Source organism: Pelobates fuscus, chromosome 8 (genome assembly GCF_036172605.1).
Source record: "Pelobates fuscus isolate aPelFus1 chromosome 8, aPelFus1.pri, whole genome shotgun sequence".
Lineage (NCBI taxonomy): Eukaryota > Metazoa > Chordata > Amphibia > Anura > Pelobatidae > Pelobates > Pelobates fuscus.
The window spans coordinates 41,763,590-41,786,159 of NC_086324.1; the positions used below are offsets into that span (position 1 = coordinate 41,763,590).

At 37.8% G+C, this 22,570-nt stretch overlaps 1 protein-coding gene across 2 annotated transcripts in view; it reads left to right on the forward strand.

Annotated features, from left to right (window-relative positions):
- Positions 1 to 22,570, forward strand: part of RAPGEF4 (Rap guanine nucleotide exchange factor 4) — a 226,882-nt gene that overhangs the window by 112,002 nt on the left and 92,310 nt on the right. For both annotated transcript variants that reach the window (XM_063429735.1, XM_063429737.1), the window contains exons 5-6: positions 17,519 to 17,588; positions 18,616 to 18,677. In XM_063429735.1, the coding sequence (XP_063285805.1) occupies positions 17,519 to 17,588; positions 18,616 to 18,677 (132 nt within the window). The remainder of the gene's footprint in view (positions 1 to 17,518; positions 17,589 to 18,615; positions 18,678 to 22,570) is intronic.

Below are 22,570 nucleotides of genomic sequence, written 5' to 3' on the forward strand. Positions count from 1 at the left end.
CAGGGCCCCCCTGCTCCATGGCGCCCTGTGCGACCGCACAGCTCGTACACCCCTAAGGCCGGCCCTGGCTGTAGGTGCAGGTTTACCCATGAGCTGGCCTGGTTTCATTTTCAATCAGATCTGAAAGCAACATTGTGTTTTCTTTAGAGTTTGTTTTTTAATCTGCTGATCTGTTAATTGAGGCTCCTGCTAGGTCTAAGAGACTATTAACAGAGCAGGAGATAAGAGATTCTAAATTAAGCATTGTTCAATACAGGAAGTTTAAATATTAGACCTCTCTTTACAGGAAGTGTTTAGGAAGGCTATGTAGGTCACATGCGTGTGATTAGTGCTGTATATACAAATGACAGAGAATTGAGGCGTTAGATTCCAGGGATATGCACTACACATTAAAACCAGTCCATTAAGCTAAAGTTGTTGTGGTGCTTATAGTGTCCCAGAAAGGGAGCATTTCAACCTCTTTGAAGCACACAGATAAACTATACATCTCAGAGATGTGTGTGTAAATGCATATAATCACTTTGATAAATCTCCCTTATAATGTCTGATTGGCAATCTACCTTATATGAATCACCGTTGCATTGCATTTGCAATTGTAATTGAATTATCTCAATGCAGAAACCATTCTACATATAGGATATGCGGTGCAATTATTTCGTCTTATTCCTGTATATGTAACATTTATTAATTGTATTTGCCCTGGGCTCAAGTTAGCACCTAAGGGGCATTTTGGAAAAAGCATCTAACAAGCTACAGAACAATATATTTAACTTCTGTATTGTGTTAGTTTTACCCCAGTTTTACAGATCACGTTTTACTTGAGTGTTCCGTTTTACTGTTCAAACATGGTTTTGATTTGATAAATGAAGGACAATGCAACATTTTTTTGCAGTAAAAAATTACAAGTGCCATAGTGCATAAAATACTATGTGTTATACTTATTGTTGTGTGTATTATGTATGAGTGTGCATGCAAGTATACAATGTTGTTTTGGGGGGTATTTAAATGTGTTCTTTGCCCCAGTTAGATCTGTGTTTCTTTTTTGGCTGTTGCAAAGGTTGGCATTTGCGATAGTAATATTTTGTGTGATCTCTGATCTGCATTTGGTTAAATATGGTGGAAAGTAAACTAAAGTAGAACATTTTAACAACACACCGGCTATTGGCTTTAACCGTAAATAGTACTGTGTCCTCCCAGCGCACAGAGGCTGTCACTTCTCATTTACTGTGCAATGGGTGAAGACGTTTTACATTCAGGGGCTGATAGAAAATACCTCTTATATAAAAATATTGTAGGCAGTCAAGTGCCATGTTATCTTCAGCAACAAGACAGTTACTATTAATAGGTAAGATTCATGAAACATTCAAAGTGCCTTTTAAGAGAGATACAAAGAATCCAAACTGCTATAATTGTATATGATGGTATATAATTGACAGGAGTAACATGCATAGGATATTATTAAAAAAAAAAAAATTTTTACTAACTACAATAATGTTTATTATTTTTTAAGCAATGATTTATAAATACATAAATGTGGCAATACTGCTGGAGATATGATTTAGGATTCCGTATGATTAAAATAATTTTGTAATATATCATTAGAGAACAAAATCTTAATAAATATTTATCTATCTAGCTCTGTTATCCATCTGTCTATTTTACTGTATGCACGTCTCATGCCAATCTTACCAGTTATTCTCTCTGTCTATATATCTCTCTGTCACTGTCTCTCAGTCCCTCTGTCTCGCCCTATTTCTGTCTGCCTTTCTGTCTGTCTGTTTATCCATTAAAGAAAATTAAGAATTTTAAACTGTGCATTCCGAGAGTCAGAGGAGCCAATTGCCTCTCCTTGTATAATATATAATTTGTTCTCATGCAGTGTTTGATTACTCTTAGTGATGTTTGTACATAGTAGTCTGTTAGGGTCTTTGTTATGGGAAATCTTAAAATGGGCTAAAATAGAAGTTATATGTTTTTTAGTGTAAAATAGAATCTTGCTGTATTGGCATTATTCCGTATGTCGCCTCACCACCCACAATTTAAAATGGATTTTGCTCTTAAACCAAAATGTTGGTTTTGGCATCAAGCAATTCAGGTAGCCCTTTTCATTAACATCACTACGTAAAGACATAACTCTTATTTTGATGCGCTCATTATAATATGATAATATTTCTTCTTTAAAAAAAAGGTAGTAACTGTTATTAACACCCTCTCTATAATATTACACCACTAAACCACTAGGTGGCAACACTTAACTATAGCAGTAAATATACAAACTGTAAAGAAAACTTGGTTATAATCTGGCTTACTTCACCAATTTGTGTTTTTTCCCCCCACATTTTAATTCCACTCACACATGCTACTTAAATAATTAACTTCTTTCTATATTATAATCCAATTGCTATTTTTATAAATTCAGGTTTATTGCTATTCTCCAATGTTGTTGTTTTGTTATAATTTGCATTCGAGGAAGTATACATTGATGCCTTTATATTATTATATTATCTATTTTTTCAATGCACAAGTTTTACTCTAAATCAGCAGCATAACACAAGTAAATAGAATATAAGCTCTCCTTAAAAACTCAATTTTTTCCTGTTTTTCTTTAAAATCGGGTTTTTAATAATATCTATTGAATGCTGAAACAGAAGGGTTGCTGGTAGGATAATATTAGTGCAGCAAATTCTTCTTTTTTTGTGCTTGATACTTGTATTTCTTGCTAGGGGAGAATAGTTGTATATCTTATCTACCACCCTTCACTCTTGTTTGATAAAATATTTTAACAAATGCATAGATTATGCAAATTATGCAAAATAATGGGCAGATCTTTGGCCATTGTAAGAGCAGACATGATGTAGAAGAGCTAGTAAGAGACCAATCATGACTTTGAGTATGCTGCAGAGTTCAGTGACTGGAAGTAAAGAAATGGTAAACTAGTCAGATAAATCACGAGTTTGGAATAACACTGTCTCATGTGTAGGTGGGTGGCATCAGAGAAACCTAATCTGAAGAAGTACCTTCTAAAAGCTCATCTGGAGTTCACCAGAAAGTATGAGAGAGTCTCAGTTCTGATTTGGGAAAGGTTGTTGTGGTAGAATGAAAGAGGGTTTTTAGAAGACCTCTTGTGGCACAACACTAGCACGTCCATGCCTACTGGACACGTTTATATAATGGGATATATTGGTGGCAGAATTATGTTTGAAGATTGTATCTTATCAACAGAAGCTGAGCCTCTTGTTAAACCTGAAGAACGAGTTGCTAGATCATGATACAGGGAAATACTATAGCTTGCTTCAGTCTCCTAAATGAAACTGTAACTATAGCTTTCTTCTACACCATGACCCCCAAGCATTAGGCCAAATCAGCTGATAAGTTAGGTTGCCACAAGAACAAAAAAAGATCAATGTCCTTCAATGGTCCAGTCAAAGTCATGATCACAAACAAACAATCATCCAGGGGCAAATTTGCTAGCACCAATTCCAGTTTTCTAATTCATAACTTAACCTGTGGGTAGGCAAAGATTCCAGTTTTTTGTTTTGTTTTTTACCAACCACTGCAATGCATAGTGATATTTAGCAGCCTAGGAATTTATGCACTTTAAGTTGTAGTGGACCCTGAAATTTTAAAAGGACACTCCAGACCCCTAAAGCACTTTAGCTTGCAGAAGTGCTTTATGTTCTCTTTCATCACTAAACAGAAATGGTCACTTTTATAAATTAACCTCATTACACCCCCCCTGGCTTTCAAGCAGATCATAGGTCCTGTTACTTCCTGGTTTGGTTAGCTCAATGGAGCTAAACTCAAGAGGCAGCAATTGCCCAGAACACCTGCCTTGCAAAGACTTCTCATTGAGCTGCATTGGGAAGCCTGTGATTGGACAGCCATAGCAATGAATGCTAGGTGAGGTTAGAAGGGGAGGGTTTGCAAAAGCTACAGACAAGAGATATGCAGGTGGTGTAGGCTTTTAAATATATATATATTTGTGTACGGGATTATGGAAGGGGCGCACATTAAACTGTGTGTAATTTTAATATATGAAAGTCGGTTGAGGTGTGCCGAAACCGACGTGAGGTTAGGCCTGCAAAAGAGGGCCCACCCAGGTATAATGATATATGAAGAGGGTGTGGTGGGAGGGAATTTCCGAAATCGTCGCAGACAGGTGAGTAAGGGGATTTGCTGGGTTTAAATAGCCATAAAATCCCTCCCACAATTTCAGGCATACGCCTTCTATTTGTGTACGGGATTATGGAAGGGGCGCACATTAAACTGTGTGTAATTTTAATATATGAAAGTCGGTTGAGGTGTGCCGAAACCGACGTGAGGTTAGGCCTGCAAAAGAGGGCCAAAAAGTGTGTGACGTTTATTAAACATAACAAAACATTTAGACATATTATAGAAAGCGAGCCTGATTTCTTTCTGGATTTGGAATGAACCGGTTGTATGCCGAGGACTACCAGCGACCCATCTTCTCTACAAGATGAGTTGGAACTGGATGACTTGGGGCTGCTGAGGTGGCCCTAACACGGAATGAATGTACCGAGAAGGAACTTTGGATTGAGGTCAAGACTAACGAACAAGGAGCGAATGTATAGCATGAACTGTTTGAGAGATGTGGCAAAAATTGTACGAGCAACCATTATAATCGGAACACATTTAGCATCTTGAACCACATACAATACTTACACATATCGAAAGCCGTAGAGTACGTTTGCTTAGTATTAGTGGACAAATCTTACCTGCATAGACTCTAACTACAGGCATGATTGATACCTTTTTTGACCTGCAGAGGAAATCTGGACTGCGTGTGCTTTTATCTCAACCGTTACATTTAAGCAGGGTCCGACTTCAGGACTTTGGAAGTGGCTAAAGCGGAGGAAACTGCAGGGGAACTTGAGACGTCAGGGTTAGCGTTTATTAAAGATAATACGATACCTGGAGCTAATTCTTGTAGCGTGCTGTGAGGAGGAAGGAAACGTAATAGGTTTAAATTATGCAAAACTCAGAAGCTCATTGAGCTTTCTCGTGTAGTAGAGCTGCTAGCTAATGGGAACCAATGGTGAAGATAAGGACTATCCCGTAAGAGTTGAGGCCGTGCCAGTAGCCCTGGGTTTGAGAGAAGCCCAACCTACAATTTAGGCCGTGTGGACTTGTACCATCTAAGCGCGGCAGGGTATAACCTCTTGTGGAAAAGTGTTAACCTGACCGAACATGTGCGATTACCTGCATTAAACCATAGCGAAAAAGGACTGTAACCGGTGCCTGAAGAAACTGCCGTGACGTGAAACGAAGAATAGAATGCAAAACCGTGACCCACCGTATGGAAATGATTGCACGAGAGAGGAACCTGAAGAGGAGCTTTGACAAAATTTGAAGACGATATGTGTTCGTATAGCAAGTACCCTATAGCAGTTTACTTGGTAGACGTGAGATCGTGAAAGTTTGTACAACAGGATGCATGAGGTGTTACGCCTTAAATGAAAAACGTCCAGCATGACCGAAAGTAACTCCCGATGGACTACTTAAGCTTACATAACGAGAAGCGTGACCAATGACAAATGCGTGGCAAATGAATTGACTGCGCATGGAGGACCCTGTGAATGTCAGGCGTGCAGACAAGTCCCTAATTAGTAGATTGAGGATTCGAATGGTATTTGTTTTGGCCAAAAAATGGAGGCGGAGTGATGCCTCGATGTTCGAAGTGAAACAAGTGGGAAAACTGTTCGCCCGGTCCCATCAGAACGTTAAAGCTTATCCTGCATTGCTTGTATGAGCGACGCCGACGTGAGAATTGAGTGATAGTATGAGTCGACGAATGGTTATTGAGGACTCAAGGTACCAAAGTTTCCCCAAAACGTTGCGAAGAAATAAACGGTATATCCGTGATACATGAGTCCGGAAGCAGTCACTGTACGTCACGGCAGCGCCCGGAAGACCCGACGATGGTCCGATACGAGGCCAAATATGTACGACGTGCATCGCGGAGGGCAACGTGAGACCCAACATACCAATTCGACTGTACATAAGCAAGAAATGCCTGAAACAAGTTGGAGGAACCGCTGGTCTCGGGGTCTCCGAGCTCGGTCTGGGCACGTAGTGTACGTGGAACCTAAGGATCGCCAGTGAGCGACAGGTTGGGGTAACATATAAATGTATATATAAATATACATGTATATATATATATATATAGGTATCCTCGAACAGCTAGCACTAAGCGGCCAGCAGACCCATTGCCCGTAAGAGATAACATATTGAAAGCACCGGAGTAGCCGAGAACGATAGTTCTGAAATACCGTTATACATCAATGTGGGAGTATGTAACTCACGATCGAAACTAAGGCGGGAAATAAAGCACCAGGATACCTGAAGCGGTTAAGGGATCTAAAACATAGTGACTATGCTTGACGGGCCTGGGGTGTGTCGCCCCCCCCCCAGCATACTAGGAGCGCGAGCGTGAGTGCGTGTGTGCTGGCCGACTAGCTAGTGCCGCAATGCGGCGAAACAATTACACTAGGTTGGTGACGGGTGAGGCCCTGCTAGTTGCCAAGCGGCTTGAGAGGCTCTATCTATGCGTTGGCGTGAGGGGGTAGCGTGGCCACTGAATGAGGTGGCGGGGTGTCGGCCTCTCGGTGACGGTTAAACATAAGATAGAATGGGAGTGACGGATGAGGCCCTTTCTATGCCACAATGCGAGGCGACTAACTATGATTTGGCCCGAGGGGCATGGTACCTCCGAGTATGAGGATGGGTGTTGGCCTCGCGGGACCACTAACCTATGGCGAAGAAGCCGGGGAGAATAACAACTAGTGGACACCTAGGAACCTAACAGCCAGCAGTTGCTAACTAAGAAGGAAGGGTAGTTAGTGAGAGAGGACATACTACAGAACGAAACGTGGGTAGCGAAGCGTTATGATCGTATGGTTTGACTGAAACTGGAGTGCCCAGAGAGCATGTGGGGACCGGATGGTCGGGACGTATGAACAAGGATGCGAGTATGATCGTATGTATGGCCCTCGGGGCTCGTGGTGCCAGACCGTGGCCTCGATACGAAATGCAAAATGAATAGACGTGTATATCTTTTGATATTATATGTACATATATATGCAGATCTAGTTGTAGTATTGTTAAACGCGTACTTGTCGTAGCCGAGGCTCGCTGACCGGAACTGCAAAGTGAAAAGTAGATGCCGTTGTCCAGTAACGTGTGTGCTTGTCTGCGTAGGAGTACGCTGGGTTTTACACGTAACGCAAATTGCCTCACTGACTGAGGATGAAATTAGGGCTGGTACAGACCACGCTCCGTGTGCTGTGTACCTACATCGCTCAAAAGACCCTCACAATGATGAGCAGGATTAAGAAAGTCAGAATAGCCAATTATCCAAAAAATTCAGCCATAACCAAACGAGCAGGCAAATTTCCGTAACCGCCAATGCGTGACTTTGTATATCAGTATATCAGTGATTATATCTGCTCATGCGTGCGTACGTGAACATCAGGGATACTATATTAATATAATTACAGAATCATTATAACAATATAAATTTTTTTTTTTTTTTTTTTTTTATCAGGTGAGTGAGCAGTGTAGAGAGCTTTAATTATGCATTAGTGTAATGCAGCCCTGAATAGTGGGAAATAAAAACAAAAACTGTGGACGAAATGGAAAGCTTGGGTAGAGGCAGAAGTGAGCTGTAGTGTAATGTCAATGGCTTTAGCGTCGACCTGGAATCACATCAGTAATGTGTTTAATGACATGTAAGTAGGGAGCCCATTAGTGGATTCACTTCAGCACAATAACAGTACAAACCACGCCATGAAAATAAACAGATATTTGGACAGCTGAGATTCACATTGTAGAAATAAAGAAAAACCAAAGACAGTGCTGGAATACCTGGGGCCGTTGTATATGGGCACCAGGTACTCCATGAGCCACAGGTGGCTGGGGAATGGCAAAGATGGTCTCTGCACTGGGGTGTACTGAGACCTATGCACTGCGGTGTGCATAGGGGACAGTGGCAAAACACAGTGGAGTTTTGTGCCCAGGGCAGCTGCCCCTGTGGCCCCCCACAATACGCCACTGGGTGGGAGTTGTATCTTTGAGCTAATGGAATCTCCATAAAGATTTGCAAATGAAAACAGTACAATTATTGATTATCGATCATTAAAAGCGATTAGGAGAGTCTTAAGGAGAGTGAAACACGCAGGAAGTGACAGCAGACTGTCCTTGTGATAATGGAGCCCAGCAATTGATTCACACTGTGATATACAGGACTAACCGTCTGCTGATCAGTGCCGTCCAGCTTTGGCCCTCCTAGCTCTTATTAGATCGGAATCTTCCCTAATACAACGCAAGGCATTTTACAGAGATTAACAGCTGGGTCCCCCTTACCACCATCTAATAAAAGGCTCCGATGGAGTGCCAAACGTTGCGTACCCCTGTGTTTGTAAATAGTATGAATCTTTTTTTATGTATGAGCTTATATCGTTTCATTGGTGAAGGTAGTTGTAACCCCACTAAGTAAGTGATCAATACACGGTTGGAAGTTGTAAACGAGGTGCGTTGTCAGCTTAGCGTACTTTGCGTTACTGTGGAAAGCTGTACAATAAACGGTTTGCTCCACAAACTCTTTGCACATGTACATATTATAAAGACAGTACTGAGCCTCATTTTATATTGCAGGTGACTGGAAGACTATTTTCTTTATTCCCGCTGGCTTACTATGTATGACTGAACTCCAAAATATTGAAACAGAAAATAACCTAGCACGAAGGGGTTGCAGTTGTAACAGCCGGCTAGAGAGAATGAAACGTGTGCGGGAAGCTATACGGGCATTTCACGTCGTGGAGTGAGAAAGCGACGTGGATGAAAAAGACTCACGAAACCGGCGGGCTGCGTACGAGCGTCGCGGCAGATTGACGTCAGGGGTCTGTGAAAACGGAAATGAAAGCGAATTTCCGAAATCGTCGCAGACAGGTGAGTAAGGGGATTTGCTGGGTTTAAATAGCCATGAAATCCCTCCCACAATTTCAGGCATACGCCTTCTATATATATATATATATATATATATATATATATATATATATATATACCCCCAATGAAAAATAACGCATAATTAAATGCGTGCATGTTTATATTGGGAGTATATCTATTAAAACAGTGATTTTTTTTAATTTTTTTTTATTTGGGCAATGGAGTGTCCCTTAAAGTATAATAAGGCAACCTTACCTTTTGTAGCAAAGCCAAGGTTAGTAGTACCTAGAGCAAACTTGTACCTCTAAATAATTCAACTGCTTTCAAGGTTATTCTTTAAACTGTGAATAGCAGGGATTAATACCTGAATGGCAACATTTAGCCTGAAATAGCTGAAACATAAGCTAACTCAAACTCATCTATAATTTGGCTATTTCAGCATTCATTTTGCCATTTGGATTTCAATTCACTACAACTTGAAATTTTACAAATAAATTCCTTTGTTAAGAAGGCAGTGGAGCAAAAAGCATTTCTTGTTTACCACACTTAAAGCTAGCTGCATAAATAATTTAATACGGGGTTTCAGGTGCTATGTTGCGATGGAGAATTGCATCTCGGCTAAGGTCCAATTTTTGTTTTTCATGGGATAATCACAAAAGGATCTCAAAAAAAGACTAGCAAAATATTCCATTGTACCATAATTTAGATCCTCTGTCACATGCCCTGATAGCCTTAAACATGCATTAATAATCAATACAGTAATGCTTGTTTTTTCAGAATATCTCATTACGTAAATATCCATCTAAGAGACAGGCAAATTTGATGATCGGGGCAGCGACCTTTCGAATGTAAATGTGCATAACCTGATTATAGATGAGATAGCTGAAATTATTACAAGAGCTGCAAAATGAAATGTTGCTAAGAAATCTTGTGTTCAGAAATAATTTTTTTAAATCGTAATGATTTTAGTAGAATGCTTTTAATTGCAAAATGGAATCCATCAATTATTTAAATATTCAGCCCATTTGAATTGTCGCAATCTTCTTTACTAAGACACCACAGTTGAAAACTATTTAGAATTCCTGAGAGGCTCCTTAGTATTTAGTGAAAGGAACTGTGACAAATAAACACAAGGCGCTGAAAATAAACTGGTTTTCAAGCATGTGTAGTTAGATTGTTTAGTTCTTTGTAACATAGTTTTTGTTTTGCTTTTTGACCTTTTCATTTCATTTGTTTCAATTTAGATTTTTGTTTCTAATCACATCAAAAATGTCATTAAACATCTATATTTTTAGAGGCACAAAGGTTTAACCCCTTAAGGACCAAACTTCTGGAATAAAAGGGAATCATGACATGTCACACATGTCATGTGTCCTTAAGGGGTTAAAAATAATATCAGGAAGTATTAATTTACTGAGAGGGTAGTGGATGCATGGAATAGCCTTCCAGCTGAAGTGGTAGAGGTTAACACAGTGAGGGAGTTTAACCCCTTAAGGACACATGACGGATATATTCCGTCATGATTCCCTTTTATTCCAGAAGTTGTGTCCTTAAGAGGTTTAAGCATGCGTGGGATAGGCATAAGGCTATCCTAACTATAAGATAAGGCCAGGGACTAATGACAGTATTTAGAAAATTGAGCAGACTAGATGGGCCGAATGGTTCTTATTTGCCGTCACATTCTATGTTTCTATATTTAAAAAAAAAAGCATATTTATATTAACAGTGTATTGATTTTTTTTTTTTTATAGCCTAAAAACATTTCATTATTAAAATCGCACTCATGTGCACATCACTAAATGGAGATAATTTGTATCAAATGTCTAATATTTCAAATTACATTTAACCTGATTTATCAAATCGCAAAGATAATCCCTGGTTTTATAGCTTTGTATTCAGGATCATTCCACATAGATTGTTTTCGCACCGATTATTGCTGCTGTATGGATAATATATCAGATATTCCTTTGTAGATGTTAACCCTAGAACTTTTCATATATCTAAAATCATGTTCTTACACATAAATGCGCATTGTTGTTTTTGTCGTTCTGTGAGTAGTGTGTTCCGTGCATCTGTTGTAAAATGGAACAGCTGACTTGCTGTGCACATCAGTAGGGATTTTCTGCTGTGGCATGGACGGATTTAAAGGTCACTTAGGACAAGCAATTAAATAGAGCTGATGCAGAGCCTATGATGTTAATATATTTTGTTTTTGTTTTTCTGTAAGAAGAATAAGCTGTATGGTGTTACAGACCTAGCTTGTGTTTGGCCATAATCATGTCTCGGAGCTTCCAGTTCATCGGATGGCAGACAGAGATTTGGGTGACAAAGCAAGCACCTCCTGCAGGGACCTTTCAGGAAGAAAGAGTTTCACACACCATATACATCATTCATTTTTGGAGCAGGATATCTAAAAGATGCAATGTGTCCTCCTAACTAAGACATCTATGCATGCACACAGTTTTTTTTTTTTTTACATATTTAGAATTCACTACACAGTTCTTTCTAAGCGAGGCAAATGTATTGACTTAGCTGGTGAAAAATTGATAGCTATTTGAGCAATATGAATGGTTTTCTACCAGATAATTTTTCACCCAAGTAGAAATTGAAAAAGAGGTTAAAGGGACAGTATAGTCACCAAAACAACTTGAGCTTAATAAAGCAGTTTTGGTCATGCCCCTGCAGTCTCACTGCTCAATTCTTAGCCGTTTAGGTGTTAAATCAATTTGGTTATGCAGTCCTAATCACACCTCCATGCAAGCAACTGCACAGCCTTACATAGCCTTCCTAAACACTTCCTGTAAAGTGAGATCTGATGTTTACATTTCCTTTATTGCACTGTCTGTTTAAGTTATAATTTCTACTGCTCTGTTAATAGCCTTATGGACCCTGCAGAAGCCTCCTGTATGTGATTCAAGTTCAAGTTACAGAGCAGGAGATAAAAGCTTCTAAAGCAAGTTAGCATCTGATTGAAAATGAAACATTTTTTTCATGCAGGCTGTGTCAGTCACAGCCAGGGGAGGTGGGACTAGTGCTGCATAAACAGAGACAGAAGGGGTTTAACTCCTAAATAGGGAATTGAGACAAGGGAAATATGGAGTTTATGGCCAGAGATACTTAAAGGGATAATTGTAGCAACTGGTAGCATGCAAAGGGAATAAGGAGGTGATTTAGTGTAATGACAAACAGCTGGAAAAGCTGTCTGACAATAAATAATCAACATATAGAATAATACTGACAGAGACCAGAGGTGTAGAAGTTGTAGTTGGACAATGCATTAAAACCGGAGCAGCCTACCTTGAATTTGGAGTGTTGTCCGTGGTACCATTAAGAACATATCATATCAAGAAATTGCCCAAGCACACTCATAGAGTGTTCTGTTTAAGAGGTACATTGACACTGGTTTCTGAGATTCATTTGATCTATTTTATTATACTTTAATTCTTGGTGAAATTGACTAAACTGCATTAACATTAATAGTTAATTACAGTGTGCTACTGTACATGATGCAAAATCTAGGACGTACAGTATCTCTTTAGAACTCAAATCTCTCAGCCTCACTTACAATAAAACTGACCTGTCTTAAAACTACTTCAGTTGTGTTTCATGTAGTTTGCGCATGTATCATAATCTGTACTTTTTCTAAATTCTTTGCACAATTACATAAATAATAACCATTATCCCCTAGCACACTCCCATTCTGGCTGTTAAAATGTTTGTGGTGTTAAGGGCCTGCCACATTGCTGTGGATATGTGTGGGTGTCTGATGCCTGATTTTTCTTAGTTCTTTGTAATTCACTCCGAGTAAGGGGGTTACAGCAGTCGCTACATATTCGTGTCTGGAAGGAAGTCACCATTATAACAGTTTATGAATTCAGAAGGAACGAACAGAGAGACCACCTCTTAGACAAATAAATAGCTATATGCAGCCTTTTCAGGGAGTACCTGTTTATATGTGATCTGTAGCCACTTCCCAGCATTTTATAAAATCTCTCTTTAAAAGGATTTTGTTGTTGTACAATTCATTTATGATCATGTTCATATTAAAGGGATATTCTAAGCATCAATACGTCTATAATGTGTCCTTGTGTCTGTTGTACATAGAGTATCCCTTTAAGGTTGTGAAGTACATGGAGTCTGTATATAATTTTATTTCTGAGTATGTCTAGGACCATTATTAGTTACATACTACCAAGAGGTTTTGCATTTTTCAACTGTGATTGTAATAATTGTAGTGAAGATAAAAGCAAAACACCGTCAATATATTATGGAAAATACTAAATATAGAAGGGTGTGTGGAGCGAAGCACCCTCGAACAATACATCAGCGGAGACGAATTTCCGATGAATTCCTTGATTACCATTTTTTTGTATTAATTTAATGGCCTATTGCTCTATTAAGTTCTACTGTACAAAGAAAATCCTGTTATAATGTGTATGATGTATCGTCCTTCCTAGTTTATTGTTATCTAAACATTTTACGGAGTGCGTTTAATAAACAGTGAGGCGTATTTACTAAACTTTGACTTACAGTGAATAAATATCAGAATTACAAAATTTAGGAACAAAAGGGGAAGCTGTAATTGAAGTTTTTGGGACTTACGTTTAGTAAATTAGTTTTGAGTTCACTAAAATGTCTCTTTGATTCCAAAATGGCAATCTGATATCTTCTTGCATCAATACATTCAATATTATATAAATGTAAAAAAAAAAATATATATATGCATATTTTTCAAGGCTGAATTTAACCGGAAGAGTTCCGAATTTATTTTCAGAACCCTCTGACGTACGTTCTAATTCTTTCTCCTCTGCCCTTACTAAACGTTACCTATTTTATAGCAGTTTAAGCAAACTAAACTGATATTATGACAAAACTGAATCCATTTTGCGCGTAATTAGTATCTAAATAAATAACTATAAATGCATAGTACTCATTTCTAATGTGCATTTTCATTTATGCACATTAAAATGCAAGAAAGTCCCTTTAACATGACTGATCCACGCACAGCAAGCTGAGTAACCATCTGTTTGGGGGTTTTTTTTGTGACGCATATGTAAAAACAGAATTTTTCATCTCTATGGTGATGCCTGTCAAAAATCTGTAAAAATAAATTTACCCAATCAAAATCTTTTTGAAAATGCTTACTTGGTGATCTGCTTCTGTTTTGGTACTGGTACTGGTAAGCATGACCCAAGTGGCTTTATCTTCGGTCTTCAAACCCACTTCTTGCCTATTCCTACCTACTCTACTCTAGATTGGCAAATACTATAATCTAGGTAGAATAATCAGGTTGCAATCCTGAAAAATATTTGCTATGCTATTTTTTCCTGAAAAAGATTGTTATAGTAGAAGATCAATGAGTGTCTGAGCGAAATTTGGGGAGTGTAGTTGACGTTTATGTATAATCAGTGTTAGAGAAAATGATCAAAAAGGGAAGGCTTATCAAAGTTTTCTGGAATGTGGTTCGCTTTCTGTGTTCAAAATTCTAAGTAGTGTAAAAGAATATTGACAAATGGAATGAGGAAAGCATAGGATTGTGGCCAATTATTTGAGAGTAGTACCAGAATAAGGATATATCTATCTAAAATTATTAACACAAAAGAAAAAAAAGTTAGTTGAATCACAGATGAGCTTAATTTTTTAGCAAATATACCAGCATTGGTAAATAATGCCCAGGAACAATGCAAAAAAAAAAGGCTTGGAAAATCCCACAAATCTTTAATAAAAGTCCACACATTTCTGAAATCAATGAATAATAGTTTGTTTTCTTTTAGCAGACAGTTTAGGATGGAGGGTCCCGACATCCACAATTATATTTGAGCATTATATCTAGAGTAAATTTCTATCTGACCTCTTGGGTCAAAACCAAGCATCAGTGAGATACAGATGAACATTCTGGATGATAATTAAGTTATTAATGATTTTTTTAAAGCTATTGCTAATTTTATTTTAATTTAGCAAGATACGTTTTATTTTTCAGGACTTACGTTTAATGTAAAATAATACATATTAAATAAATATTATCTGTGGGTGTTTATGAACTAAGATTATATGGCGTTTGTTCATTTTGCATATATTGTTATTTAGACCTAAGTGGTACTAGTCCTATATCCTTGTGTCACATTACAGGTGGTAAGGAACAAACCAGCTAAGGTGCATTTGTTTTTTCAAAGTAGTTTGACGTCTTGTAAACCAACATGTTACTAGGACATTTAATTTGGCTAGCCACAGACTGAATCTATCTAGGCTAGTCCAGAAAGCGCTTTAGATATTTAAGTTCCAGTTTTTCAGATGCCATTTTCATTATGGTTTTTGGTCATGCGAATTGTAATTTGAGAATACCTGTAGCGTTATTTACTAATCTGAGCATGGTTGTATCTTTAACGGGAAATTTAACATTTGAATTAAAACAACCAAGAATTAGAAAGTTCTCAATCTTTTCTATTTTTCCAGCTTACATATTTTGTCCTAAAATTAAACATTTTCTGGTGAATTATAGCAATCCCCTGTTCAGAAAATATTGAAATATTACAAACTCGTACTGACATTCTCCTGCTTTATATTGTAAACTCTTGCAAATATGATCTTGACAAAATATATAATTAATAGGCTGCCAACTGTTTTGTAAACATTTTGTACAACACTACTGATAATGTGGTTGACTTATAAATAGTTCTGATGTATACTTCACAGTCCAAATGGTTTTGAATTTGCATGATATAACCATCTGTGGTGCATAGACTCTCCTGTTCATCAATACATAGATACAAAGAAAAGTTGTAGAAGGAACGCAAATAAGCGATATTTAGAGAAATATGATTCTAGCCCATGGCTGAGCCTGGAAACCAAGGATTTCCTGTAAATATGATTTAACTATAATATAGCCTAGGACTAGGTTATTGAGGAAAGCTAGCAAATGAAATAACATTTTTCCTATTTTCATAAAAATTGTTCATCATTCATTGTGTGAGTTTGATGCGAAATGATGCCTGTTGTCAAGAGAATCTTTGTTTATTCATGTGTGTCATATCCAAAAAAAAAGACAATAAAACAAAAATTTGACTCTTGCAAAGTTGTTGACTGTGCATCATGTACATTTGTCCCGAGGAAAACGTAAATGGCAAATTTTGTTAGTTTTGTTTCAATAAAGGGTTTTTGTTGGTTTAAGATGTATAATGTGGAGTTAAATGTCATTTTAACCCATTCCGTGTCAGAACAGTGAGCAATGCCTAGCTTTCCCCTCTGGCACAGAAAGGCTAACATTCCCCCGAGTTGTCACTTAGAATTTAGAGATCTAATGTGAGAAGCTGGTTCTAGCATATCATTTTCTGCTATGCTATTGTATCCATTTGCAATACGAGCAGTTTTTTTGTTATATTATATTAGAAAGCCCAGTGTGCATTTTACATTTAATACTGATATATTTCCAACTCAACTGCTGTTTTACATTTTACTTTAATTAAGGACAATTCAAACATGGCACATGTAACCCCTAGCTAATTTAGCAACTCTAGATCGAACTGTCAGGCTATGTATCTAGGTTATTAAGCGCCTGTACTGATCTGCCTCTAATAGGCTAGATTTTACAGCAAGATACGTTTTTCTTTGAACTAGATGCGCTTCAGTGCGATTGGCACCCCTTGGCATCTCAGTGCCGAAACAGTATGGCCACAAGATGATACGGACTTTGATTCACCGGGAAACTATTGCATAACTTTTAACAATTTACCAAGTCTTCGCAATGCCCTTTTATCTGTTACTGTGTGTATGGTGCCCTGGCTGGGCGCAATGACTAACAAACCCTTCAAAATATTTCTGGGTTAAAGGAAAGTCTATATTTGGCTGTTTTTTTTTTTAAATTGTAACACTGTTATGTAATCTGTGATTTTCTGTGTCAGACTGTCAGTGTTTAAATACTGTATATCTCTCCTAAATACTCTGCCTACACAACTACCTGAAGACATGAAATGTATCGCTTTCTCTTGTTTACTTCTATATTTTTTAAGCAAATTTTGTTTTCATCCTAGAATATTTGTATTTATGTACGTGTGACTGGAAGTGGGGCCAGGGGGGGACAGAGCTATTGCAGAACATTTATATATGAGTTTATGATCTACTGAGTAAAATAATGCCAGGGAAATGTAATCTAGAACAAGAACAGGTTTTATTTGAACTAATTCTCAATATATTTATTATAAAATGAAAGAGATTCCATCATTTTTTTTATATGAGGATTCATTTTCGGTAGCATTAGGAGGCGCTTCGAGTTTAGGGTAATTTAGGGTTTGGAGATACCTGACTTCAATATCTTCTGTATCTCCCATCATCCCCAGCCAGTAAATGTATTTTTGGTTTGCTTTTTAACCGCACACTTCCTGTTGAAAGTGAGAAACATATACATAATTGTAGTGGAGTGTTTCTTGTGTTGTATTTTGTTTTTCTTTCTCTTTTTTTCAATCAGTGTGTTCTACCCTGGTTGATGTTTTGTTAATAGAGTGTCCCGTTAAAATATTGCTTGTTTATTTATGCCATCGAAATACTTTATGTCTTTCAGAAATATCGTCAGTTTATGGCAGGTTTTCTGGCTCCCCCATATGGTGTTCTGGAAACCGGCTCTAATGACAGTAAGTAGAAGAAACAGTAATTAATGTGATGTTCTAGAGTTGAAAAAGCACGCACTGCGGCAGTTTTAATCAAATCCATCCACAGAAGTATTGTTTAAGTCTTAATTAAATAGTTTATGCTTTGTACTTAGTTACACGACTGAATTTTTAAAATACTATTTTAATTATTACTTAATTTATAGTTGCACAGTTTATATATATATATATATATACATAGCATTGAAATATTTACACATACACATAAACACAATTTTTTAGTTTTGTAAGCTCAGTTTTGTTAACATATTAAACATTTTTTCAATGAAGCTGCAGTGCCTGTTCATAGCCACTAGGTGCTAACCAACACAACTTGACTTTGGAACGTAACCCCCTAAAAATATTTTTGACATACGTACAGACTGTTTCGTCATGGTTTGAGTAACAGTTGAATAATTAAAGCAAAAAAGGAAGCTTGCTGAAAAAGTATTTAAAGCCATTCAAACTGAAAATAATGTCTGATTGGATGCCACAGTGGTCATTATGTAGTACTGCATATAAGAAGAAACAAACAAAAAAATACTGACCCAGTTTCTTCAAATTAGAGCAGTGTATTTACTTGTCAGCCAAGATTTATCTTCATGATGTTGAATGAAGCCTGTCTTTCCATATCTCAAAATACTTTTTTATTATTATTATTGTTATTTATAAAGCGCCGACACATTCCACAGCGCTGTAGAATAGGTGGACTCACAAAGACATATTTGCAACAAGTTGGATGTACAAGAACAGAAGGTGCGAGGGTTCTGTTCAAACGAGCTTACAGTCTACATTACACTCATGATATTATAGATTGCAAGGTCGTTTTAGCAGGACCTTCTTCATATCCCCTTCCTATAATTGTAAAGCACTGAGCAATATGTTGGTGCTATGTGAATGATAACAATATATTGCGCTCTAATACTCAATATGCTGTGTATAGTTTTTCCCTATGTCTCTCTCTCTCTTTCTCTCTCTCTCATATTCTTTCCATCCATTTTTACTTTTCTAGGGTCATCTGATAAAGAAAACATGAACAGCACTCTGAGTCCAGGATCAAAGAGCTGCAATAAGGTAAAACACACATAGCGTCCTATGTAAGTTAATTCAAGCTTGAACGTTGTTCCATGTGTACGTGTGTTGTATTTGTGTGCTACATGGACGAGCAAAGGGTTCCTCTATGAAGGTGTTGTAAACTCCTCTCGTATTCAAAGCGTTTAATCTAAAAATGACAGGTGTTGGATTTATGTTAAATCTATATAGTAGCCCCTGTTTTAAAGCATATGGTATTTGTGTATTTTGTTCTGATGAGTGCTGGCCTTTGTTCATTTTTTAAAGAATGTAACTAGAAAAGGCTGCAATAGGATCTGTCAACAAATTGTACTCCAACAGAAAGACTTTGACATATATTGTCTTAATCTACTCTAGTCCACAGTATTCTGTATCATGACTGATTTATCCTATATAAAACCTCTCTCTCACTCTGTCTATATAAACCATTTTATGTGTCGCGTTTATGTCATAAGGTAGTTATGATGTAGTGATGTCTATGTAACACAAATCTTTTAAAATAGTAAATTTGCATAAAAAAAAATAACAAGCGAAGCGAGATCTGTGTTTTTTTCTGGCTTATCCAAAAAAGTTATCATTTCTGATATTCCCCGTCTTTAACAATGCAGTTGTGTTCTGTGTTGCCATGGATACGTAAATAATTACTATTAGATAAAATTGTGTAAATCCGTATTCTAGATCAGTAGTCTAATTTGTAAAGTACTATATTAAAATTGGGAAAGTTCTAGTTGATACTAAAGTTGATATTGGCACAATGCCGCAGACATGCCTGCCAGCATATTAAGATAATTTGACAATATATTTCTCAAGATATCTATTTTAAATCCCAGACAAGATTTGTGAAATTATTACTTTAAAGAAATAAAGGATCTCAGATTTCTAATCCCGGGTATAGGTGTAAGTTAGATGCGAGAGGTTAGATGCAAGAGAATCATTTAGAATATGTTATGGGAGCAAATTAATTTGGATAAATGTATTAAAGAGGGGAAATTAAAATGTGTGTGCATGTGGTTTTTTTTCCTATTCTTTATTTAAGCTTGATCAACGAGAATATCAATTGATAATGTGTTTAAATTTTACGTTACAATGAGGATACAAGGAGAGTAGTTATCAAATATCAATGAGGAAGAGGCTATGTTATAAGTGAATGTAGTAATATAAATCTAGTAACTATACAAATTCCTTGAATCAAATTGAATGGGGCACATGGCCCAGAAGATTGGTTCACAAACATCATTGGTGTACCCAAGTTATGTAGAGACATTTTTTTTAATCTAATACTTTTTCTATCCACCACTTCAGAATTCACCAGTGTCCAGCCCTAGTTTGTGCCTTAGACTTTTCACCTGCCTCAAATTCTCTATTCCTATACGTGGCAAGTATGACATTTGGTCAGAAGGCATCCCGATCCCCCCATGGTGGTCAGGATAAAAGGCTGACTTAGCGGATTAGTGATGCAAACAGTTTCACTTATGCCACCTAAAGAGGTGAACATGCACACAAAAGGGGCAGGCCATCCATAGAACTGGCAAGGTGAATTTGAAGAATTCACTCCATGTTGTCTGCCAATCAAACAGAATGACCAAGTATGGATGGACCATGCTGGGAGCACTGTTTCAACACTCTCTGCAGGATCCTAGTGCCCTGACCATAGCATGAGCATGTCTAATGATGCTTTTGCACTACCCTTTTTGGGGACAGTTTCTGGTGTACCCAAAAGCAGAACACCAGGCAACAAAGCCAGACACGACTCTATAATATGGACTCTTTTGCCTAAATCACGATAATTGGAAAGCCTGAGAAGAGGTTGGTAACCAGGGGCAGTGCCAACTTGGGTTCATATTCATGGCACAGATTACATTACTGCCTTTCCCCCTAGGCAAACTCCCCACTAAAGTCTCTACTGGAGTCAGCTAATATATTGCGTTTGCTACATAGTATTGTGAAATTAACCTGGCAGTTCAGTTTATAATTGATATTATGGATAATAATTGGTAAAAAGGGACACTTTAAGAACCAAACTACCTTAGCTTAATGAAGCAGTTTTGGTGTATAGGTCATGCCCCTGCAGTCTCATTTCTAAATTATCTGACATTTAACAGTTAAATCACTTTCTTTATGCTTCCCTAGCCACACCTTCCCTTGCTATGACTCACACAGCCACCCTATACACTTCCTGTTAAAGAGTCTAATTGTTAAGCTCTTATAATTATAATTATTAATATTAACATTAGCATTTATATAATGCCAGCATATTCCACAATGCTTTACAGTTATAGGAAGGGGTTATTTGGAGAGGTGAAGAAGATCCTGCTCAAACAAATTTTAACAGTCCGGTAGGCCGATATATATCGTTAGGTCTCTTGCCCAGGGCAGGGCCAGATTAAGAGCCCATTGGGCCTGGTGCTGGCAATTACAAAATCTTATCAACGGAAAACAATAAAAGTCACACCTCCCAAGTGTCATGTATCTGGTGGCGGTGGTGCTGGAGGGAAACTCACAGGATATAGCTATCAGAAAACACATACCCTAGGTTAATCTCTCGCTTTTCAGTGGATGGGCCACTGACGCGAGTCACGTAATTAGAACTGCCCAAAGGGGCGAGCATGCCTAAGAAGGGGGCGTATCTGCCTGAAGAAATAGAAGGTCAGCCTGATGTGAATGCAAGAAAGGCTGCCTGCCAATCGTGCAAGCTGGCCAACCAAGGTCATACTGTGCAGACAGCACCCTGAGCTTGGCATAAATGCAGCTAATGATGCGCTTATTCCACACTTTCTAAGGACTGTCCCCTAGCACTCACATGTCCACTTGTCTTCTTACCTTCTTACTAGCAGGTAGAAGATCCTGTTATACAGAGAAAATGTGTATGTAGTGAGTGTAGAAGAAAGGGAACATGCCGCAGTGTAAGAGAGACCGAAGCAGCAAGAGCATTTGCATAGAGCGCAAAGTCAGCTTTACATTAACTAACTTCATTGTCAGCCAGTCCCCACATGTTTTGTTTCCCTACATCGCTCTTAGGGGTTCCATACTTAAGCAAGAGCATGTGAAGAGTAGTAAAAAAAAACAATGGGCCTATTCCATGGGAAGTAACATAAGCTCCTATGTTAATCCGGCCCTGGCCCAGGGACACTTACTGGTAAGGTGGACTGACTGGGATTCAAACCTGAGTTTACCAGTTGTAAAGCAGTGATGTAGCAGCAGATATATACAGTATTGCTTAGTGTTCTTAATTGATGTTTAGTCAGTAGAGCAGGAAGTAAGAATGTCTAAAGTAAACACACTGTGTTGTAATATCTGAAATGAAATTAAACCATTTTTTTTTCATAAAGCCTGTGTAAATCAAGGGGGTTGTAGCTAATGCTTTTTTACAAAAACAAAAGAATTAAGCATTGAGCCTTTCAGGGTATGAGCAATGTATTAAGACCTATTCATTATGATTTTGGTGCTTAGAGTATAACTTTAGTAGCCATGACCACAACCTGAATTGTAGGTTGGATTTCAGAAAGTGACACAGGGTCAAGGACAATTTAGGACTGGGGCCTGAGCCCAAAATGCAGGACTGTTCTGGCAGAAATGGGACTGCTAGCAACTATAATAACACCTGGTCTGTCTGGGATTTAAGACAATTAAAGCTGTATATTAAAGACTCTTCTCAGTAATATTCACTTTCCAGAAGATGTGAGTCACTCTTAATTTCCTTTACTAGATTTAATCTATTTTTATTTTATTTTTATAGAGAAATTCATATTTCACCTGAGAAATTCATATTGCACCTGATGAATCTGATATCATTTTAACAAAGAACCTGCTTAGTATCAGTATTCGTTGTATCAGATCCCCCGGTTTCGAATGCAACTAGAATAAATCGCCCCGTTCTGTTCTGTATCGGTCCATAG